Genomic DNA, 25,395 nt, shown 5'->3' with positions numbered 1-25,395 from the left:
AGAGAGTGTTGAGTGTATCTGTTAAATTTTAAGAAATTATATTTTGCAAATCTTCATAAAATAATTTTGGTGGGTTACTCAGTCATAAGTTCTGAGAAAAAGAAAGAGGAAAACAGCACATGGGTGTATATACATTCACACATGTATGTCTGATTGAAAATATATGCACACACATCACACATGCATACACATAGGCATGTGTATATTTAAAAAAGAATGAACTATAGCATTTGTAGATCCTATTATTTAGCACTAAAATAAATACTAATTTGATTAAGTAAATTTAAATAAATATTGAATGAATGTCATTTTTTCATATGACATAACTTTAGAAAAGCAAAATAACCATCTATGAGAAAGGTAGGGAATTTTAAATAGGTATTTAACAGCATCTTTTAATTTTTAGTTTCTTTAGGGCTTCTTTCACGTCCTTGTTCCTCAGGCTGTAAATCAGTGGGTTCAGCATGGGAATCACCAGTGTGTAAAATAGTGAGCTCATTTTGTCTTGATCTAGAGAATAAGAGGAACTTGGCCTGAAATACATGAAGAGCACAGTTCCTTGGAAAATCGCAACTGTGGTCAGGTGAGAGGCACAGGTGGAGAAAGCTTTGAATCTCCCAGAAGCAGAACGGATCTTCAAGACTGATGAGATGATGTAACAATAGGAGACAAGGACTCCTGCAATGGTGCTCAGCTCAATAAACCCAAATATTGTGAATATTGCCAGTTCATTGACTTGTGTGTCTGAGCAGGAGAGTAGTAAGATTGGAGGGATATCACAAAAGAAATGATCTATTTTATTAGACCCACAGAAACACAAATGGAATGTCAGTGTTGTGTGTATCAGTGAATCTGCCATACCTACAAGGTAAACTCCAACTATGAGCAAGGAACACAGCCTGCTGGACATGTTCACTGTGTAGAGTAAGGGGTTTCTGATGGCTTGATACCGGTCAAAGGCCATCACTGCCAGCAGTATGCATTCAGAATCTACAAATGTACAGGAAATGAAGAACTGTAGAGCACAGCCAAAAAAAGGAATTGATTTGTCATTGCCAAATATGTCCACCAGCATCTTGGGCCCAACTGCTGTGGAGTAGCAGAGGTCACAGAAAGAGAGGTTACTGAGGAAAAAGTACATTGGAGTTTGTAGCTGGGGATCCACTTTAATTAAAAAAATCATTCCAAAATTTCCCACAAGGTTGATAAAATAGACCAGTAGAAATACTGTGAACAGAACCACTTTTACCTCAGAGTTGTTAGTAATTCCCAATAAGATGAACTCAGTAAAGGAAGAGCAATTTCCCCTCTCCATTCTTCTTTGCATTTCCAGACTGTTTGGAAAATGTCCAAGAGGATAGGAAATTTGTATTTTGCTTTCTGAACATCAATAGTGCACCTGTAAGACATAAAATGATTGGCTTCAGTTATTATTATTCTATAAGATAGTCATAAGTCAGTTTAAAGATGCATTGCTTTTTTTTCCTTGAAAGACGTAAGAACTAACATCTCAGCTAGTCTGTTTAGAAAATTTGATCTCATTTCCTTGATATTCATGAAGCATGTTGCTTGGGACGAGCTCCCTAATTTCTGTGAGTCATGTTTCCTTGGCATGGAGTATATTTGGCTGAAAGAAGATTTTAACTTCAAAATGACATCAAAGAACTCTGACATTACAGATAGTATAACAGACCTCCTTCTGTGTATTGAAGTATTCATGTCACACAAAAAGCATCTCATTATTTCCCTAAAAATCATGATGGCTTTGAAAAGAACTTTCTGTCAGTTATTGAAGTATACTCTAGGTTATTGAATAATCTTAATAGTCTTTTTTTGTTACTGTAACTGGTCCAGTTATCCTCTTACCTCTTTTCAGCAGTCAAGGGACTCCTACGCACAGATGAGTGTTTTTAACAAAGACATATGCTATAAAAACAGAACAACAACAACAAAATTTCCATGCATTTGCCTTAAGCTTGATTTTAAAATCAACTATTTTATATAATATTGGAAATCAACAGAAAGATCTGGAACTTTTACCCCTACACACTCAACAACTGTCCTTCTCAAACACACCAGTAACTGAAGGAGCTCACCAATCCCTGCTTTCTCTGATAGCAATGCATATGAGGCAGAAAAGGAAGGAAGACCTAGCTTAATGTGGTCTCTTCCTGGGCCCCTGGGTGTCTCTGGTGGCTCCTGGGTATTTGACTAGCCCAGGTTATTGTCCTCACAGAAACAGTAAGGGACTTCTCCATCAGCATTTACCAACTGTATAACTGAAAACCAAATAAGTTTTTGCTTTGAAAGGGTGAATACTACACTATATCACTTTAGTAAGAAATAAAATAATTATGTCAAAGCTGAAATAGTCCTAAAATAATATAAAACTAAAAAGATAAAAATATGTAATACTACAGAAAGGGATGGAGCTGGTAGAGACAACTGCCCTAGAGAACATTGTGATTTGTCACTCCACGGGATTAGAAAGAGAACTTCTGTGACTGTATGTGTTTGGGCACATGACAGATCCAGGAGATTGACAGAATCCTGATAACTGTTCTGTTCAGAATGTAAATATCATTTAATAACTTCCAAAATCTCTGGAAATTGGACAGTAGACAAAAAATATTCCTGGAAAATATAGGATTCATCTGTCTGTCTTTCTCTGTCTCTGACTTTGTCTGTGTCTGTCTCTGTCCCTATCCCTTTCTCTTTCTCTGTCTTTGTTTTTCTCTCATGTGTGTGTAATTTATTTATTTTTTTATTCTGTGATTGGATGTATCTCTCTGTCCTTAATGGTGTGTGAAAATTGCAATGTGGGAGAAAAACACTTCAATGATTTTCTAAACCTAACAAGTCATGGTAAGATGCTCACATGGAGCTCCATTTGAATGGTTTTCTCTTTCTACACTAATTTTTGATGTAAATAGTGCATTAAGTTCATGCATGTATTTGCACATTTATAGGAAAAAAAGTCTTTGTCATGTAACCAGACTAAAATAAAATGTTATTGTTACTACTATTAAGTTCAGATACATTCTTCCAGTTCTCTGCAAAGAAATTTGTTCAGCCATTGAATATGAAAACGTATGAACTATATTAAGTAAGTAAGAAGGTTAAAAAATGACTGTTACAAAACCTTTTTGAATGAAGGTGACTTTTTGGATATGTATCTTTTGTGTTGAGATCTGAAAATTTAGAACCTACCTTAGCTGAGCAGGTCTCTGCCACAGAGCATGAAGCATGTAGCATTTTATCTTTCCAGCTGGCTTTTGGGACTTCAGATTTTGAAGACATTTCCCTCAGGCCTTGGTGTGATTAATTACAATTCTGGGTCTAGATTATACTTCATAAGTCCACTGCTAATTCTTTATTATGGTAATCAAATTAGGTAATACAAAATAGGAGAAAAACTATTAACTATTTCATAACTATAAAATATAATCTAAGGTTTACTTTTCCATTCAAAGCAGAAATTTAACAAAACTCAAACAATTATCTGTCACTACCAGCCCCATCCCTCTCTGTAGTATTACATATTTTTATCTTTTTAGTTTTATATTATTTTAGGACTATTTCAGCTTTGACATAATTATTTTATTTCTTACTAAAGTGATATAGTGTAGTATTCACCCTTTCAAAGCAAAAACTTATTTGGTTTTCAGTTATACATTGGTTGTAGAGCCACCAACACTAATTACAGAAATTTCTTAAAACTTAAGTAATAAATTCATACTGATTAGCAGTCATCGTCCCTTCTCAGTTGTCTGGAGTCTCTGGAATACACATTTCTGATGATAAACATCGGCCTATCTAGGACAGAAGATAAAATTTTAACTATGCAAAATGTAACCTTTGCAACAGACTCATTTTCATGTAAACTCTATTTGCATGCATCAGAATATGTTTCTTTTCATGGCTAAATTCTACACACGAGTGCATGCACACACACACAAAAATCTATTCTCTGGTGGGCATTCAATTTATTGGAGCTCTGGTGGGCATTCAATTTATTGGAGCTTTCTGGCTACTCTCTGCCTATTTAAATGATTCATTATCATGGGTGTCAATGTCAATGTAAAGGGTGAATTCCATGAGTGTTAGGTGAGTGGAGGCTATAATCAGATACTTGCTTTGAACTACTAATAAAACGTGTGCATTCCATAGTTGGCATTGCATGCTCCTTTGTTTGTGTGTATGTGTGTGTGTTTATGATTGTGGGTTTGTCCCTTGACTTAAATTTGAGACCAGAGGAGGATGTCAGATATCTACTTAGCACTCTCTACATCATTTTCTGTTTAAGTGTCTCTAACTTAATCTAAAGCTTACCATTTGTGGCCAGTCTGGTTGTACAGTGAGCTCTCAGGAATTCCTGCATCTGTCCCACAATGTGGAGTTACAGGAACTCAGAATTTTTTAAGTGATGCAGGAGGTTCACACTCAGTTCTTCATGCTTGCAGAACAAGCACTTTTTACCACTGAAATACTTCAATGGCTCCAGCGATGTTGTGGTCTTTTCCCTAAATAAATGACCCCCACAACCTTAATTTTGTAATATCATAATTCTATTTACTTAGTATGTTCTTTCTTGAAGTTCCTTGTTTTTTTCTCAGCTAAAAGCATTGCACTGTCCCAGTCGCTGTTCTGTTGCTGGGAAGAGACCAAGACCAAGGTAATTTTTATAAAGAAAGCATTTAATTGGGGCTTGCTTAGAGATTCAGAGAATTATCATGTTGGAGAGCGCAGTGGCATACAGACCAGCATAGCTCTGTACTTCATTCTGATACATAGAGAGAACATGAGACATTGAGACTGGCATGGGCTTTTGAAAACTTAAAGCCAACCCATAGTGACATCCTTCCTCCAAGAAGGCCACACTGACTCCAACAAAGCCACACCTCCTAATCTTTTAATTTTTCTCAAGTAGTGTCACTCCCTGATGACTATTCAAATACATGAACTTATTGAAGCCATCATTTTTTTTTATTTAAAACAATTTTTATATTCATTTTACATACCAACCCCAGATCTGCCTCTCATTCCTTCTTCCACTCCCCTGCATCATTACCCCCCCCCCCCCCCCTTCCCTTCCTCCAAAAGGGTAAGGCCTCCCATGGGGAGTCAGCAAAGCATGGTACATTCAGCTGAGGCAGGACCAAGCCCCTCCCCACTGCATAAAGGGTGAGCAAGGCATCCCACCATAGGTAATGGCCTCCAGAAAGCCAACTCATACATCAGGGATAGATCCTGATCCTATTGCCAGGGACCCCTCAAACAGATCAAGTTACACATCTGTCTCATGTATGCAGAGGGTTTAGTTCCATCCCATGCAGATTCCACAGCTGTTGTTCCTGAGTTCCTACAAGCTTGGTTCAGTTGTCTCTGTAGATTTCCCCATCATGATCTTGACACCCTCCCCCTTCCTCATACAATCCCTCCTCCCTCTCTTCCACTGGACTCAGGGAGCTTGGCCTTGTGCTTGGCTGTGGATTGCTGCTTCTGCAGAGCCATTCTTATTCAAACCACCACAAAAACCTTATGCAGAATGTAATTGTCTGCTTTTTTTGATTGTATAAATATTCTAGTTTGAATATTTGAAAAATAATTGCTGAAATGTATTAACTATTTTAATTTAGTTGAAGTTGATAATAAAGAGAAAAAGTAGAAATGGACTAGGCTTGGGACATATTTCTGGAATGAATGTATTCTAAGCAAAGTAAATTCAACTCTGTGAATACGCAAATCATGAGCTTAGGATTCTGCCAAAGTGAAGCATCACAATGCAGTTGGAGGATGTGCAGAACTAGTGTTGACTTTATAAACAAGGAGCACAAAGAGTAGAGACTGGTTCAGTATACTCAAAGACTACAAGACCTTTCATTAGACTCCTCAAATGACCCATGGCAATTCTGAGCACAAATGCCCTAGGGCTTAAGCCTCTACCTATTTACCTTTACACTAAGCTGATCTAAACCATCGCAGTGTTTTCTAGGTCAATTGTTCATTGTTTGTGGGCAAATTTGTGTTCCATTTTTTTTCTCTATTCCTTAACCTTTGAGATTTGATACCTATATAGTATACTTTATGTATACATAGTGCCGATATGTTTTTCTGTTTCCTTATGGATTTGGGCAAGTTTAAATGATATTGATAACAATAAAACAGGTGGGAGGCTGCCGCACCCACACGCACTGTGGTCACAACCAGGAAGAGAGGAAGCAGCAGGCAGTTCAGTGTCGGGCACCTTGTGCTGCTCATTTGGCAAACGATAGCTTACTTGTAATATTGGCAAAAGCTGTTCCAACCATGAAGTAGAATATTCTAGGGTGGATTTCTGAAATATTTGAAGGAGAGCGGAGGATCCACACTGTAGACAAAATGAAGAGCAAACACGGACAGAAGAGAGGGACCATGGCTTCTTAAACGGAACTGTGCTTCAGGGTGTTGCTTTTATAACTTCTAAAAAAGTTTAATAAACTCATTGGAAGAGTCTCACATAATGCACAGCCAATAGTCATTGCAGTGAATAGGTCTCTATATAAGAAATTAAACAGGAAAGATTCATACCAGGCCTGAATTCCCACCACTGCAGTCACTATTTAGCCAAAAGAATTAGTCACTTGGCTAATGTCATAGCCCCAGAGCCGGAAAAGAATGCCTGTGTTATACTTTTCCCAGTGAGACAGGATGAAAGAAAACAGAACTACCCAGAGCAGGAGGTAAAGGACGAAAACACTGATGCCAGTCGGTCCGTCTCCAAAGATGGAATACACAGTCACAACAAAGTAAACACATGACCAACTATCCAGGCCATGGTCAAAAAGCTCCCCTAAAGCGGTGCTGGAATTGGTTCTGCATGCCCGTTTTCCATCCACTCCATCTAGAGTGTAGGCTACAAAGTTGAGGACGCCCACGACAATCCAAACTCAATCAAGTATGTGCTTGTGACCTGGTGCCCAAGCATAAAAGTCAGGATCAAAGTATGTCAGAAGTAGGAAATTGAATACAACCAGCAGAAAGCCAGAGAAGGTTATAAGATTGGGAGCCAGCCAAGTAGGAAATACCTTCACTATAGTGTTCTATAATGGATGCATGACATACAGAGAGAGCAGGTTGGTATCCAGAGCACTGTACTTGTATTTGTCAAAGCCGGCCAGCTGCTCTGGGCTCACATACTTGTAGCCAGCCATGACGGCCCAAAAATTGAATGTCCACTCCACAGCAGCAGTGACCTTCTGCGACCAGGCAATGAAAGAGGAGCAGCGCACGGCACTGTGCAAGGACGGGAAAGCCTGGGTTGGTCTCGAACTCGTGATCCTCCTAGTATATGTATATATATACACATATATATATATATATATATATATATATATATATATAGTGCCCGCCTGTGTGTGTGTGTGCGTGTGTGTATGTGTGTATGTACGTGTTAGTATATGTGCGGGTAGATGTACAGGAACAGGTTGGTTTATAAACAGTCCCAAGGTTCATGTCAAAAGCTTTTCATAGCTCCTCTACCTTACCCTTTGTAACAGTCTCTTAGTTGAACCATTTGTAGTTATATGCATTTCACCAATGTATAATGTATATCAACTATCAAAAATGTTTCTTTATTCTTTCACAATATTGCTTAAAACTAATTTTAATTCTTTAGGAAAGGATTGATGAAGATCTTTTCCCATTCTGTAGGCTACCGTTTTGTCTTATTGACCACATCTTTTGCCTTACAGAAGCTTTTCTGTTTCAGAAGGTCCTATTAATTAATTGTTGATCTCAGTATCTATGCTACTGGTATTATATTCCTGTACCTATGTTTTCAAGGATACTTCCTACTTTTTCTTCTGTCAGGTTCAGTGTAACTGGGTTTATGTTGAGGTTTTTCATCTACTTGGACTTGAGTTTTGTGCACAGTTATAGATATGGATCTATTTTCATTCTTCTACATGTTGACATCCAGTTATGTCAGCACCATCTGTTGAAGATGCTTTCTTCTTTCCATTATAGAATTTTGGCTTCTTTGTCAAAAATCAGTTGTTCATAGATGTGTGGGTTAATGTCAGAATCTTCAACTCAATTCCATTGGACCATGTGTCTGTTTTTATGCCAGTACCAAGCTGTTTTTATTACTGTAGCTCTATAGTAGAGCTTGAGGTCAGGGATGGCAATGCCTCCAGAAGTTGCTTTACTGGTTACTCATCAGATGTGATAAAGTCAGAAAATGTAATAAAGTCAGACAAAAGCATCTAAGTCCAAGGATCTCATGGTAGCCCTGGTTATAAAATGCCACAAAATTCTATCTGCTAGAAAACCACCTACTTCCAAGAAAGCTTTCTACTTCTAAAGAGCAGAGTGCTGTGAAGCAATCACAGGATACTGATAGTAGCAACATTACATTCATACTCCTAGAAGAATAACCAGCTTGAATTTTGTTCCTTCTCAAATACACAAGAAGAAAAGAACAAGTAAAATATAACAAATAAGAACACAGATGAGAGAACACACACACACACACACACACACACACACACACACAGAGAGAGAGAGAGAGAGAGAGAGAGAGAGAGAGAGAGAGAGAGAGCTATGTCTTTTGTTAGAAAAATGTTCTATGAAAAAGGCCATACTCTTAGTGCCATAAAGAAAAAAGAATCTAGTGAGTCATTCCAGATGTAAGTTACACATTAGTTTTATGAATTGATCTTCAATTTATATTATATACAAATTATGCTTTAAAAACTTCATTGTTTCTTTAAAATTATGTAATCTTAGGCAGAGCACAGTGTGATGATACAAGTCTGTACTCAAAGCACTAGGAAGGCAAAGGGAATGCTATCATGAGTGATAGGTGAGTGGAGGCTATAATCAGATACCCGCTTTGAATTAATAATAAAATAATAAGTGCTGTGGGATATGTTTCTGTATGCTGTGAATATGTGTTGCCTGATTGGTTGATAAATAAAGTTGTTTGGCTAATGGTGAGACAAGATAAAGTTAGGCAGTACATTCCAACTGGAAAGAGAGGAAGAAGAATGGAGAAACAGAGGAGACACTGTGAGCCACTGCCAGGAGACGAATGATGTGAAAGTACTGGTAAGCCACAAAGCCACGTGGCAACTTATAGATAAATAGAAATCAGTTAATTTATAAGAGCTAGCTAGCAAGAAGCTTGAGCTATAAGCCATCCAGTTTGTAAATAATATAGTCTTTGTGTGTTTCCTTGGGACTAAGAAACTTTGGGATGTGAATGGAAGAAATTTGTCCCAACTGTGGGACAAAGGAAAACGGACTACAAATAAGAATTAACACCTGTACAATCTTTTACATATATATGTAGAGAGAAATTATGTTTCTTAGAAGGTATATTGGAAATATATTTTCCATAATGAAAATATTCCTTTACTGGGAAACTGGTGAACACTAAATAGTGAGCATCATTACCAACCCTAATTAGCTGACATCCATTGCAATCCTGTTTAAAAACAATTGATCTACTGTCTGCAATTTTGAATTTTGTAGTAAATACAGCAATTTATCCCTTACATGTCTGAGGTTTCCATCCCATGTTGTTTGAGAAATTATTTTCTGCTGAGTTCAGAAGTGCCATAGTCCTGGTCTTCATTGTGTAATTTCTACAGTTGCATCATATTTCAGAAAATTGAGGATCATGGAGTTTGCTGCAACTTTAAACAATTTTAAAGCATTTCCTTCCATTATTTTATAGCATGAAGCAAACCTAGGTGACTGACAGAGAGTTGGTTTCTGACTACAAGTGAATTTACACGGCATGATGACAACTATCTTAGGTCTTATTACTTTCTGATCATATGTGTTAATGAATGAATCTGCACTTGCAGTTTTGCTGAAACAGATAACAACATGTACGAATTGCTTGTCTGTTTATGCATTTATATAGATATAACCATTTTAATATGTAATCATTGCTTTTATTTGTTTCCATATTTTATGTCAAATAGACAATGCAGTTGTTTATAACATACATAAGGCAGTCAGGCCTTGAGCAAAGGATTTTCACAACCTCATACTGAATACAAATATTTTACACAAATAGAGTCACAGTTACCAATGACTTTTAAACACAATTATTCATAACCTCCAAAGGGAACATTTAACCCAAACAATGAAGTGGTCAGGGAAAAAAAAAGAGACAGTACCAAGAAAAAAAATGATATCAATATAGTACATGAGAGTCTTTATGAAAGTTCATTCCTTTCTTTCTAAGCTATTTTGAACATCTGTGAACCTAAAAAGTAAATGGACTACTGGCCCATAATAGTTTTGGAACTGCAGGATGTTCTGTCTAAAATGCATTTCTTTCTTTATTGTGCATAACTTTTAATATAAGACAGGGTCTCTTATCCAAGGTTGCTGGTCTCCTGAAAACAGGATTTAATATTTACCTCATGAATTATTCTGCCCAGAACTCATTCTATGACAGTTTTGAAACTGATTAAAAGTTATTTGTTTGCTCACAGTACTTTATGTCTATGACTTACATTAACTGATATCACTTATGTTCATAAATAAAAGATAATTCAACAATAAAGAAAAATAAGTAATACAGGAAAGCACCTACACATAATGCTCACGGTCTTTGATCTAGAGCCTAATTATGCAGCCTAGTCTCCCTCTGATGTAGAATCCTCTTGCCCCTTGCTATGCCATGCTGGGCTTACTGGTGTGTATGTGTAAGTTTGGCTTATGAAAATAATGTTTCAATGAGATACATGAAAAATAAAAAAAAACATCAAAATGAAAAGATTTTTAAAAAGTAATTGTGTAGATACAATCAAATTCAATTTAAAGAAACAATGCAAAGACTGGTTTGCTGGGCTAGTCTTTTAATTTCAGATATGTTAGATTGAGACAAAACTTCAAGACCACTCTGGAAAACACAATAGGTAGTTACAAATACAAGTGAATGACAAAAATGTTGTGTGGATGCTGAATAAATATTTAAAACGATCTTTTGTTTTTAATTTTCTTCAAGGTCTCTTTCACATACTTGTTCCACAGACTGTAAATCAGCTAGTTTATCATGGGAATCACAAGGATGTAAAATGAGAAGTAATTTTGTCTTGATTGAGGGAATAGGAAGAACAATGTTGAAAATCTGTGAGGAATACAGTTCTCTGGAAGCACCTAGGATCAGGTGAGATGTGCAAGTAGAGGAATCTTTGAACCTTCTTCAGCACAGTGGATTTTTAAGACCGATGAGATGATATAACAGTAAGAAAAATAAATAAGGACCCCTGAGATGATGCTCAGATTAAGGAAACCATAAATAACGAATAATGCCAGCTCATTCACTTCAGTATCTGAGCAGGAGAGGAGGTAAAGTGGAGGTAAATAACAGAAGCTGTTGATCTTGTTGGATCTACAGAAACATAAACAGAATGTCAATGTTGTGTGTACCAATGCAATCTGATGTTCCCACATGATAAACCCTAGCAATAAGCATGAAACACAACTGGCTGGACATGTTTGCTGTGTAGAGCAAGGGGTTGCTAATGGCCTGGTACCTCTCAAAGATAATCACTGCCAGCAGTACACACTCAGAATCTTCAAAAGTGGAGCAACTGAAGAAATGGCTAGCACAGCCCCAGAAAGAAATTGAATTGTTCTTGCCAAGTACATTTACCAGCATCTTGGGACCAATTGCAGTGAAATAGAAGAGATCACAGAAAGAGAGGTGGCTCTGGAAAAAGTACACAGGTGTGTGGAGCTGGGGATCCATTCTGATCAAAATGACCATAGCAAAATTCCCCCAGAAGATTGATAAGTAGAAATTTGGCAAGCACCCTACCTTTCATCTCAGCATTATTGGTAACTCCCTCCAAATTAATTCGTTCAAGGAACAATTTTTTATATCCATTCTTTCTTCCTATCTCTAATTAGAAGAAATTACAAATGCAGTTAAACTGCTGGATATGAACAATGTTTTTTTGAGGTAGAACACAGTTGATTTCTTTCTCATGTATTTTGTACTATTAAAATTTCTCAGTACTGATTCTTTTTTTGAAACCTTTTCTTAGTCTATTTATTAATAATATATTATGGCCAGTATCCATGACTTTCTGCCCATTCTGTAATGCACATAAGATCTACTTTTCTTATTGCAAGAAATAGATTTGGTTACATTTTTTCTCATATGACTTTTAATAATATGATATAAACACAGGTATAAGAAAGACAGACTTACATAAAGAGGATATTACTTCTATTCCTTAAGATATTAACTGCTCAGTTAGTTTGGGTATTTTATCCCTGGAAGATCACATGAGCTGAAAAAGATTTCATTGACTTAGAAACAATCAGTGATTGATAGCTGTAATAATAACTAAATATGCTTACATGGTTATAGAATTATAGAACACAAATATTTACTACTAACAAAGATGGCTCTTATTTTTCTGTTTTACTTTATTTTTCTTTTAATTGCTTTTAATTGAATTAAAGTTTTATAACTTTCCCTTCTTTTCCGTCCCCCCAGCCACACCCTTGTTTTTCTATCACTCCACTCCCATGCTACTCACTCTTAAATTGATAGTCACATCTTAATTATATTTGATATATATATATATATATATATATATATATATATATATATATATATGTGTGTGTGTGTGTGTGTGTGTCTGTACATGTATGTATGCATAAATGTACACAAATATAAAATGTGCTGATTGATATTTTTAATTTGTGCAAATGGTTTAAAGGTGAGGCATTTTTCTTGGTCTATGTTATATTACTTCAGGATTTACTGAGACATAAGGTAACTTTTATTTCATTTTTGCTTTTTGAATACATTTAGTTTTGTAATAGTATTCCTTACCAATAAGAAGGAGCAGTCTGGTAACAAAGGATGGTTCTTCTGACCCATTGGATGGCTAAAAATGAACAGCATCAATCAAAAGAATTTATCAAATACAGTTGGGATTCACTACTTGTATTGTCTTCTCAATGAAGAAAAGCAACTAGGATGGAGCACAATAAATGTTCCAAACTACATTTGCATGTGTGGGTATTTTCATGTATATGTATATATGTGTGCATACACATGTTTAGTTGTTTAGGTGAACATTAGAATGTCAATGGTTTGTCTATTTTAGATTTTGTAAAAAATATGGAATATATTTCATAACACTTGACATTGCAGGCATTATTTGTGACACAATGAGCCAGAGGTTCTTACTTGATATTTACATGACTTAAATCCACACATGCAGGTATAATTGTAAAGGAAGTAGGGACTTTTTTATGCAGCAAGACAAGAAGAAATTAATGAAGGTGCTTTCTTGTGGATACTATGAAGTTTTGTGAAACTCATGATTCTGTTCAAAAATCATTTTCATTCAATAGATTTAGTAATCTATTAAATTCAGCAGGCAATAAAATCATCACTGAAAATTGTAGCAGGCATTCTTGGAGTGCCACCCCCAAATCATGACACAGGGACTTATTATTAATTATGAAAACTCAGTCTTAGCTTAGGTTTATTTCTAACTAGCTCTTATAACTTAAAATAACCAGTTTCAATTAATTTACATACTAATGGCTTTTAAGTCTCCTACTGCATGTCCTGCTTCTTGTCCATCTCTTCTGGCATCTCTCCTCTGCCTAGAAATCTCCTTCCTTTCTCTCTGCCTAGAAGTCCTGCTAACCTCTTCCTGCCTAGTTATTAGCCATTTACCTCTTTAATAAATCAATCATAAGATGCCTTCGCAAAGACACATCTTCACAGTGTACAGAAGGATTATTTCACAACAGAAAAATCTGTTTCTCAAGAGGTAAAATTGAAATTGTTTTGCTTCACCCTTTTTGGGGAAAAAATAAAAAAAACAGAGATGTAGGAATCTACCTGAGAAGAATAATTCTTTGGTGTCTCATGCTTTGATGGTGATATATTATTATGCTAAATGTCATTTGTGACTGAAGGTTGTGAAATAATTTTCACATGACTTTGGCATGACCAATTATTTTTTTCTTCTATAGTCTTCTCTGTAAATACATCACAATCATTAGAAAATGTGTAGCTTGAAGTGTTTGCTACCTTCATTACTTTTTCTATTTCAGTAAGGATTCTACAATGTATATTAAAAATCTAAATTTTCCTTACCCTAAATGGAAAGCTAATAGCTCAAACTTTAAGGTCCCATCTCCCTTTTCTTGTACATTTCTTCTCCATATTAAAATATTTCCTTTATTGTCTTATTCAGGAATACAACTATTCTTTTTTAAAAATTAATTTATTTGTGTTTAATGTGTATTATTATTTTTTCTGTAGCAGTTTATGTGTACTACATGAGCACATGTTGCCAACATAGGGCAGAAGATGGCTTTGGATCTCTCATAAACAAAGTTACATGAGTTTGTTACCTACCATTTGGGTGCAAGGAATTACAGACAAGTCCACTGCAGGAGAGCAAGTGCCATCTCTGCAGCCTCCATAATATCTATCCTTTAAAAATAGCATTTTACAATTCACATCTCTTTTTAGAATATTCATAAGGTTATAAAGATACTGTCACTATCGATTCCAGAACATTTTCATCACCCTGGAATGATCGTGCTTTTAGTGAACAGATCTAATTTCACTTCATCCTTTATAATTAATGTATTGGCTGAACTTGCAGAAAATTGTTTTGAAATAAAAAGTAGTTTAGAGTGGACATTGATGTACTGAAACTTAGCTTCCTTGAAAACCATTTAGTTCTTTTCTGGATTCTGATTTTAAGTATGGTTTTTATTGAACTGATATATGATCTTTTTTGTCTGACAATCATTCCTTCAATAGCTAACCTACTGAAAATGCAATTTCTCAGATCCTTATTTGCGTATATGAAGACGGTATTACTTTAGCTCTATATATTAATAATATGTTAAATGACATCTGTAGTGTTAATCTCACTGAATTAGAGTAAAGACCATCAGCCCAAATTTTGGTGTAACTAAAGAAGTTTTAAGGATGTGCCCAACAAAGCCAGTCCAGCAGCCGTCTTGCCCTAAAGTGGAGTACAAAAGATGAGCTAAGCGTTAACATTCTAGGCTCTTTTAATAGTGAAAAACCATAAACTGGTGGTTTCCAGAAGGATTTGGAAATATAGGAACTTGGCAAGCAAAATTCAGAAGTGGACAGCAGTTTAAAATTACTTGGCAGGATGACTTATGGTTTTGTAAAGGGTAGAGGTCAAGTCATCAAGTCATAGTCAGGATGTGGAACAAGTCAAATTCCAGGAAAAAGGAACAAGTTTTACAGTAAATAGAAACTTATTTTGACCTTTGTAATAAGATGGCTTCTCATCTTAAGAAGGAATCGGGCTGGTCCATCAGTAGATTTCTATACCTAAATTTATTGAAATGATCTTTATTGTCTATTTCTGTAATTGTTAATATAACTCACTTGTAGACATCTGTGTGCTGAACTAATTTTGCATTCCATAAATAAATCCTCCTAGATGAAGATTAAGATAGATTTAATTAAGGATTTAATAAAATTTGCAAATCTTTAGGAATTTTTCAAATCTACATTAATGAGAGACATCAACTTATAATTTTATTTTCATGTCACTCTCTTTATCAGGGTATATTATACTCAAGGGTTTATATCCTAGGTGATTCTAGGTCCTTTCATGTTGGCAAAAATAGCCATTGCAATCCCTATCATTGTTAACCTAACAAATTTAAGATAGCTTTCCATCACTTGTTTTCATAGCCTTGTGACAGTTTTACAATGTAAAATATAGTCAATGAAACATCAAAAAGCTCCATATTCATTAACAATTTATACACTTTAAAGTTTTAAAACTCTGAACTGTAAATTTGATGCAGGGAAAAATTATCAAGAACAGAGAAAAAGTTATATACTTCCAACACATAATGCCACAGAGTAAACATTTCTACTACAAACTAGAACAATGAGGGCTTATCAGAGAATGAAAAAAAAACCAGAAAATTAAAAAAGAAACAAACAAATATACCAAGATCAAATGCCAAATCCTTTAGCTCCACGTCTAGTGCCTGGGATTCATGATATATTTTTCTGGGAGACAAAGAACTTAGGTATCTCCTTCACCTCTGTACCTGAAGCCTGAAATGCTGTCTGGAGCCTGAAGCCAGCCTATGTTCCACAGTCCAGGTCTCTTCAATATCCTAGGACCTCTGAGAATTTACATAACCTTTTTCTTAACTTCTGTCCTAGTTTGTTCTCTGTGGCTGTGTTAAAGCACACTGTCTGAAAGTAACTGATAGGAGAGAAGGGTTCATTTCAGAATATACTTCCAGGTCATAGTCCCACATTATGGGAATTCAAAGCAGGAACCCAAATAGGAACTATAGCCTAAAGCACAGAGAAAAGTTACTTAGTGGCTTACTCTCTGTCTCATGCTCAGTCAGCATTCTAAGGGATTGGAACTCTCACACTGACATCACTCAGTACAGTCTCTTATAGACGTGGACATAGATAATCTGAACTGGACACTTCTTCAATTGATGGTCTATCTTCCTTGGTGACTTGATATATGTTGTGTCAAGTTTATTTTACACACACACACGCACACACACACACACACACACACACACACACACACACACACACAACATGTATTCATGCTTTCTGTTAGGGCCCAGCCAAACATTACCCAGCCCTAGTTCCTCCATGAATACCTTAATGCGTTTTAGACTAGCACTTGCCTTCAGTGAACCATAGTTGTATCAGCCTCTGTGTGATGAAACTGGAGGAACAATTTCCTAGGAAATTTCTTTCCAGGAAGAGGAAGCCCCTCCATCTTGGACTTTCTTCATTCCAATGAGCCTGAATGTCTACACAATAGAGACTTCAAGAATGGGAAGTTCTCTGAGTACACTGATCTTGGTCTGGTGCAGTACAGACCATTTCTGTGTTGGTGTTGATCTTTCTCTACTACTCACTCCTGTTTCTGGCAGTTCCACCTTGAAAGCTACTTCATCATCTCTGAACTCAGCTTTATTCCAGTTTCAGGACGTGGTCAGACTGAAGCCAGGCTCTTGGTCAAAATGTGACATGACTGGTCCCCATGGCACTTCCTCATAGAATTCCTGTTCTTTTCTGAAAACTCACTAGCTGGGTGGGCCACCACTGTCTGAATTTATTTGGATATTCTTCTCTTCTAAGCTCATGATAGAATGGTCCACTAAGCTGTTTACAGGAAAATGCTTTTCATACAAATATTTCAAACTCTTACACATTCTTCCCCAATCTAGTTCCAAATTCCTTCCAGAGAGGGTGAGGGTGCAGAATTTTTGATGTTTGACTTTGAGTGAACATACATATCTTAGGTATCATTATGATATGTTCACACGTAATTTGATTTTCTTCATCATCCCTGACTTTTTTTTTCCCAATTTCTGGGAAACTCATGCCTTTCTACCTCAGTAGCCCCTTTCCATTTTAAAGTCACATGCATTCTTTTATCTGTCCCTCATTATTTAAAACCTTTTCCTCCATTTATTTTAATGATCTCTACATATACAAGGATACCACAATTAAAAGCTAGAAACTGCTTAAAAGTGAGAACATGTAGTATTCAAATTTATGAGTCCACATTACCTCCCATTTTATGGTAATTTCCAGACCAATTTATTTTCTTCATAAATTCAATATTCTATTTTTCTATACAGTAAAATAAAATTCTATGCTGTATATGCACACTATTTTCAGTATCTATTCTTCCCCTAAGGGGCATGTATCTTGATTGCATCTTTCAATGTTTATAAATAAGCAACAGTAATATACATGTGCAGCATACTGTAGGCCTTTAGGTATATGCCCATGAATGTTATGAGTCATATCCTAGTTCTCTGGTCTTAGCTTTTTCAGAAACTTACCCATTTTCTGTGGTGATTGTACCAATTTATGATCCTACAAATAATTAATAATTTTTTTTCCTTTCCCCACATTCTCACAGGCATTTATTTTTTTCTGATAATAATCAATATTTGGATTGAAATGAAATCTCAAGATAAATTTAATTTGCATTTCTGGGATGTGGAATGCTTAAGAATGCAAAACACCTAAATAGTATTTTTGTTTATTTTTACAGTGAATTTTAATTTTCTTTCTTTCTCTATTTTTTCCATCCTTTTCTCCTTTCCTTTCTTCTTTCATTCATTAATTCCTTTCTTCCTCCTTACATCTTTTCATCCTTTCTTTCTTATGTGTGTGTGTGTGTTTTATGTATATGCACATTTCTGGACATACATGAGCCACAGTACATGTGTGGAGGTCAAATGTCATTATTTGCAGGTCTTGATTTGTTCCTTCTGGTAACCGAACTTGGATCATTTAGCTTGCTCTGCCTTAGGTAAAGAGCTATCTTTTAGACCTTGTACACTCTATAGGCAGGCTGCACTAATCCTCAGAAAGGAGGGGAGGAAAAGAGGGGAAAGGATAGAAAAGCAAAGGAGAGGAGAGGAAGGGAGAGGAGGAAATAACCTCAGATTACACAATGATACTTTTACTTCTGCCTTTACCTTCTGAACTTTGGAATTACAAAAGTATCATGTCACACCAAGCTTCACTTTGAAGTATTTAAAGTATACCATGTAATGTTATTATGAATTACATTTGGCTGTGTTATTAAACAAGAGTTTGAATAGTTGTGCCAGTCCAATACTTGTACATTTGCTGTTGATGTTGCTGCAAGTTCCCTTGTTGGCATCTGTAGTTGGAGTTAGGTGAATTTTAAGTGGTACTTGTCATGGAGATTGTACCTTAGATCTTAGAGCTCTCTTGGTGGCATCTTTTACATCTTTATTTCTCAGACTGTAAATCAATGGGTTGAGCACTGGGATGATAATGGTGTAGAACACTGAGATGATTTTATCAGTATTGGGGGAATAGAGGGAGCTGGGCCGAGAATAAATGAAGAGAAGTGTGCCCTGATAGATGGCCACAGAAGTGAGATGAGAGGCACATGTGGAGAAGGTTTTCTTCCTTCCACTTGTAGAACGGATCTTCAGGACTGAGAGAAGGATGTAGAAGTAGGAGATAATGATGATGAAGAAACAGATGACCTCCACAGAACTCCCATATGTGGAAAGCAGCCACTCATTAATGGATGTGTCCGTGCAGGAAAGCTTCAGAAGAGGAGGGAGGTCACAGAAGAAATGATTGATGACATTTTTGTCACAATATTTCAGAATAAAGGCAAAAGACGTGTGAACCAGGGAACTCATGTTGCCACCAACATATGACAGCACAATCAACCATATGCAGAGGTTCCTGGACATTGCCACTGTGTACAACAAAGGATTGCAGATGGCAACATAGCGGTCATAGGCCATGGCAGCCAAGATAAAGGATTCAGTATCCGCAAATGTACAAAAGAAATAAAACTGAAGGGCACAGCCAAGGTAAGAAATAGTTTTCTTTGCTGAGAAGAAATTGACAAGCATGTTGGGAACAATGACTGAAGAATAACAAAGATCTACAAAGGAAAGGTTGCTGAGGAAAAAGTACATAGGCGTTTGAAGGTGTGGGTCTGTCCTAATTAAAAACATCAAGCCAATATTCCCCACTAAAATCATGCAATACAATGTCAGAAACACAAGGAATAAGACAACCTGGAGTTCAGGCCGTGTTGGAAAACCTAACAAGATGAATTCGGTGACCAAGGTGTAATTTCCATTTATAAATTCCATGCAGGTATAGTTGGTTTTTTGTTTTGTTTTGTTTTGTTTTTCCTTTTTCTTTTTGAGAACTGTAAAGGCTGAAAAAAGTGATACAGGTAGAAAGTATGAGATAATTCAGAATAAACTTATTCCCTTTTTAAATAAATGCTAGTTAAATAAACAAAGGTTTATGCTCAAACTGTTTCCAAACACAGTACTTGGGAGACATTCCAGACTTTAGTAGATGCCAGAACTGAAGGTTACCTTGTGCTATTTTTATTCACCACTCCTACTGGCACAGGACTATTGACTTTTTCTGTACTACATTGTATCAATGCATGTTTTTGTTTACATTTCGGCACTCAAATGTAATAGAGTATCTAATTAAAAGAATGAAGATGTTGTTGATGAAAGCTCTATGTTAAAAGAAAAATTATTTTTTATTTAAATTCATATAAATTGATATCTCATTTTTTTTGGTAACAGGAATTTAGAATAGTCTGCTTATTTTTTTTTTCTTCTTTGCCATGCAAGATTTAAGATACAGGCATGATGTGCTGACTAGATTTATGTCATCCTGACATAAGCTAGCGTCATTGTACAGGAGGGAAGATCCTCAACTGAGAAAATTCCTAATCCATAAGATTAGACTATAAACAAGGCTATGAGGCATTTTTTTTTAAAATTAATGATTAACTTTGGCATAATTAATTAACTACTCCATGCCTGGTGGTCCTGGGTTCTGTAAGAAACTGTCTGAGCAAGCCATGATGGGCAAGCCAACAAAGCACACCCCTCTATGGTCATGCATCAGCTCCTGCCCTCCAGGGTCCTGCCCTGTTTGAGTTCCTGCCCTGACTTCCTTTGACAATGACCAATAATGTGAAGTGTAAGCTAAATAAATCTGTACTTCCCCAAGTTGCTTTGAACATGGTGATTCATTACAGCAATAGTAATTCTAACTGAGACACATGGGTTTCCTTCTTAAGTGTTGATATAGTTGTATAACAAAAACCAACATATGTTTTCCTACTACAAGACAGAGAAATCTCATTAATGAAATTAAATCAACTTTCAAGAACTGGAAGCTGAGTATGTTTCAGTAAAATAATATTTAGGATAATTCCTTAAGTTTTCCCTGCATTTAAAAAAAGCTGATAATGTTGGTCATTTTTTTTAACCTTCAGTAAATAATGTTTGCTTAAAAGCAATACCAACTAAATATCAAGTACGTGACTGAATACAGTATTGCAACATTTGGTCATTAATTAATTTCTAATAACTTTAAATTGTCTGGGACTCTCATGAATAAAAACAAGTAACAAAAATAGCTGACAATTTTATTGTACTATGAAACAACTTCACCTTGTATCTGAGAAGTAAGTCAGAATTTCTGTGCTCTCGGGGTACTTAAGTGGTATAACATGAAGTATTTGAATTATTTCACTTAATTCAATTTTTAAGTACAGGAAATCAGTACTTAATCTTCAAAATTGTTTTGAAGAACATAAAACAGAAGAACAAAGTATTCAATGACGATATTTATGTTGTCTGAGAGATGGATAAAAGGAAACATAACTGTTTCTACATCATTCATTTTTTACAATAAAATTTGCTAAACTCGTGTTGATAATGAGGATGATTTCTTCCAAATTTAAGGATTAAAACATCCCTATAACATGTGTACATCAAAGCCCAGTTGGGTGATTATCAGAAGGATATGCTCAAAACATGTTTATCAACAGAGAGTGTAAAGTTATGTCAAATCCTATCTCTCAACAGAGTGTAAAGGTGTGTCACATGCTATCAGGATAGTGGAAATTATTTCTTATTTTCTGTCTGCTTTTGAAGTATCAAGATATTAGCCAAGACATTACTTTTTTGTTAGTGTGAAGTAAGTCAGAATCTGTTTATATATATATTATATATATATTATACAACTTGGTGTAATTTAGCAAACATTATAATCTATAAGGCAACTATGAAATATCCTTCAGTGGTTCTGTATTCAATTACAGAATTGTCTATCTACTTATTTACCCATCTATCTGTCTGTCTGTCCATTGGTCATCTGTCCATCTGTCTATCTATAATCTCTTGGTCCATCCACTTTCCAGATATCTTCTTCATTCATTGCTCTTTAGACAGAATAATATGGAGAAAACTGTATTTTAGTTATGCTTACACAGATTTACCAACAGTAACTACTAGCTATTTAAGACTTCTCAAGTATAACACAGAATTGTTAAGTGTTTTTGCTGTAGCTAATTGAATTGTCACCAAAACAACTTAAGAAGATATGTAAGACTTTTTGACATTGTAAGCCCTGTCTTATAGATGGGACCAAGAAGAAATATAACATTTGAGTTTAAAGGGGAAATTGAGACAAAATTAAGATGCGTAATCTGACCCTAAAGTTGTTTAATGTATTAGTTTCACAGACACACACACACACACACACACACACACACACACACACACAAACAAAAACAAAACAAAAAAACACCTGCCTTCCCATTCATAACAAATGTGAGGTAGATGCTAAGATTAACACACAAAGACATTTGACTAGGAGTTAACAGGCATGATTTAAATTGAAATGTGTTTTTAGTCAAAGACAGGGAGAAGACACAGTCATTAGGGTTGTTAAGAGTTCATAGTTTGATCACATTGAGACAAGCTGAAGAGCAGGAAATATTTTCTCATTTCCTAAAAAACCATGGCAGCTACTCTTAGAAACTTGTGTAAAATGTGCCTTGTGGTAGTCTAAGAAGATAAAAGATACTAAAAGCTTAAGAACAAAAATTTTACAACATAAGCTTTTAACTAAAATTTGATGCTTTAAAAAACTTGTATAGGAACTTAGTGGGTATTTACACACTGTGTGAGTACATTGATCTTGATAACATTTCTCTTATAATAAGAGAAACCGCTCCCCATGCCACAGCTGAGTGCTTAAAAATAATATCAGAGTACTTGCTACAGAAAATACTTATAAAAGCTTACATTTGTGCTGTCATTATTTTATGAAGAAAATGGATCATCAAAATATGTTCACAATACTTAAAATGAAATGTTCTCTTTTTTTTGTAATTTAAAAAAAATAACAAAATTTTCCCACACTTCTAGCAAATATGTTCAATTATAACAAAGTATTTCAAATTATCAGATAGCATGGGTATTTTTTCTTATTTATACAAAGATGCTACAGATTATTACACAATTGTCAGAAAATGTGGGAATAAATTACTTGTGTTGAAAAAAGCAATTTATAAGTATATTTTCATACCTCTGTTGCCATGAGTCATCTTTTTTTAGCTGAAGTCCACAATTAGCTGAGATCCAAAAAACATAATTTTTGTGCAATGAACATCCATCTAACTCCCCACAAATGTTACTTACCAAGGAAAGGGCTGTTTCCTGTAGACGAAATGAATAATTTCACAGAAGAATTAAGGGTTTTTACTTCTCTCAAACCATTGGGGGTCTAATCACTGAGCTCCCATATGTTTCTTTCCAAGGGATCTTGGGGCTCCCCAATGACATCACTGCCACTGGGATATGTGTTCCTCTAAATAGACTGGTGATTACTGGAGAAATACTGCTACTGTTAATTATCTAAAGAGTAATTATCACTCTCAGTAATATTTGGGCTGTTCCCTTTAGTTTACTCATCAGGGGTGGGATTTAACTTTAGGGATTTAAGCATGATAGAAAGGTATGCTTTAACAATGATGTAGATCCCTAGTCCTGGGATTAATTTTAATAACTTGGAGTCTTTTTGTTTGTTTGTTTGTTTTGAGAGAGGATTTCTCTGTGTAGCTTCAGACCCTGTCCTGGAACTAGCTCTGTAGAACAAGGTGGCATCGAAATCTCAGAGATCCTCCTGCCTCTGCCTCTGACTCCTGAGTGCTGGGATTAAAGGCATGCACCACTACTGCCCAGCAATAACTTGAAATCTTACAAAAAGTTTTTATAAGTAAAAGTTCTTTATAATTTGCAAAATATTTAAGATTTCAATCTTTATGACTAAACTATATAAACTATCACAAGTAAAAGTAAAAATGTTACTGTAAATATCAATACTGTAAATTCATAATTGTTTCTTTACATTGAGGATGCACACAGAAGCTCTTATGTAAACATTGCCAAGAACAAGTGTTTTCTGAGAATAGGGAAGTGACATAAAAACATTTCCTACCAGAGTTAGTAAATACATCAGTTTCATTGGCTGATTTACATTGTCTATAATAGGTTCATGAAAGCAACTAAATTTCAGTCGCTAGCTCTGCATAATAAGACTGCCAATCTTGTTCAACCTTGCTGTAATTATTTCTCACAGCAAGACTTCCATAGCGTATATTCACCCTGAAAGTTGTAACTATTAAAGATCTCTGACATCTGCAGCTCAAATCTGAATTCATATCTGCCATTATTTTCAGAATGATCTTTTTGTCTAAAGATACACATAAACATTCCATTGTAACTTAGAAAGCAGATTAATAAGCTCTGTGCATAACAATTAGCTCTAAACATAAATGAAAGTTTATAAGTATAGCAAATATTTAACACATACATAATTATTTAATTTAAATGTTTGAATGTGTAATACTTTACTATTTAAAGCATATTCTGAATATGCTTTTCTTTATACAATGTCGTGGATTTAAATTAAAAAGTGTAAATGGGATAAAAATATCTGTTCAGATTTGCTAAGCATTCTCTTTTAGAAAACAATGCAAACTCAACTCTCTAATAATTGGATGACCTATTAGAAATGTAGAGAGATCAAAGCCCTGATAGACAATTAGAATACAAGGACCATTATTGACAGCAAATAGATAAGGACCATCCTTGACAGCGCTTATGAGAAGGAACACATGGAACTTGGAAAAGACAAACTCCAAATTCACCACTTTTTCCTCAAAATCAGTGATTTTACAAGTTTTAGACACTAGATGGAACCAGAGGCAATCAGGCCATCATCTAATAAGCAGGTCTGCAAACTGAAGTTTCTTTGAAGCAGTTTTTCATTAATGATTTAAGAATGTCATGCAATGTATTTTGAACATATTTGCAATACTCTCCTAGCTCCTCCCATATCCAACCTCTCTACCCTTCACGCCTTTCCCAGGCAGTTTTTTAGTTTTCTTTCTATCTTTTCTTTCTTTCTTTCTTTCTTTTTTTTTTTTTTTAATCCCATGAAATTCAGGTTTTGTTTCTGAAATAGACTTGGGAGTGGAGCTTTCCTAGGGCTGAAGTTGACTTACCAGGAATCACACCTTTAAATAAAAGACTCTTCCTCTCCTGTAGCTATCAAATGGCAGTATTTTTTTTTTTTTCAGCTAGCGGGGTTTTTCATATTGACATTTCCCTCATTACACTGGGGTTGTCTTGTTTGAGCTCATGTAGACTTCTGCATGCTGTCACCTTCACTGTGACACATTCATATGGGCAACTGCCCTTTCCTGTCATGAAAATACTGTTTTCCATTATCCATGACCTCTGGCTCTTGCAATCTTTGTTTTTCCTCTTCTGCAATGATGTTTGAGTCTTGAGGAAGAGGGGTGTGATGTGTATTTGCCATTTAGGGTTGAGAACTGCACAGTCACTTATTCTGTGCATTTTGACCAATTAAGGGTTTCTGACTTAATTGCCCTCTACTGCAGGATACTGCAGGAGAAGCTTCTCTGGTGAGTTTTAATTATATTTCTATTATCTTATACT

At 35.5% G+C, this 25,395-nt stretch overlaps 2 protein-coding genes and 2 pseudogenes across 2 annotated transcripts; all 4 read right to left on the bottom strand.

The window, feature by feature from the left end:
- Nucleotides 1–382: 382 nt before the first annotated feature.
- Nucleotides 383–1,327, bottom strand: LOC118582747 (olfactory receptor 5W2-like). Its single transcript, XM_036185826.1, has one exon. It carries the CDS (start codon nucleotides 1,325–1,327, stop codon nucleotides 383–385), a length of 945 nt encoding a protein of 314 aa, XP_036041719.1.
- A 4,664-nt stretch (nucleotides 1,328–5,991) lies between these two features.
- Nucleotides 5,992–7,193, bottom strand: LOC118581798 (annotated as a pseudogene).
- Nucleotides 7,194–10,974: 3,781 nt separating this feature from the next.
- Nucleotides 10,975–11,893, bottom strand: LOC118581182 (annotated as a pseudogene).
- A 6,860-nt stretch (nucleotides 11,894–18,753) lies between these two features.
- Nucleotides 18,754–19,698, bottom strand: LOC118581264 (olfactory receptor-like protein OLF1). The gene has a single exon (XM_036183280.1). It carries the CDS (start codon nucleotides 19,696–19,698, stop codon nucleotides 18,754–18,756), a length of 945 nt encoding a protein of 314 aa, XP_036039173.1.
- Nucleotides 19,699–25,395: the final 5,697 nt, after the last annotated feature.

Source organism: Onychomys torridus, chromosome 4 (genome assembly GCF_903995425.1).
Source record: "Onychomys torridus chromosome 4, mOncTor1.1, whole genome shotgun sequence".
NCBI classification, from domain to species: Eukaryota; Metazoa; Chordata; class Mammalia; order Rodentia; family Cricetidae; genus Onychomys; species Onychomys torridus.
The sequence above is the reverse complement of the archived record's forward strand: the minus strand, read 5'-3'. Positions and strand labels throughout refer to the sequence as shown.

Bases quoted from the DNA above. Each gene is read 5' to 3' on its own strand.
- LOC118582747 (XM_036185826.1), bottom strand. From the start codon at position 1,327: ATGCAAAGAAGAATGGAGAGGGGAAATTGCTCTTCCTTTACTGAGTTC.
- LOC118581264 (XM_036183280.1), bottom strand. From the start codon at position 19,698: ATGGAATTTATAAATGGAAATTACACCTTGGTCACCGAATTCATCTTG.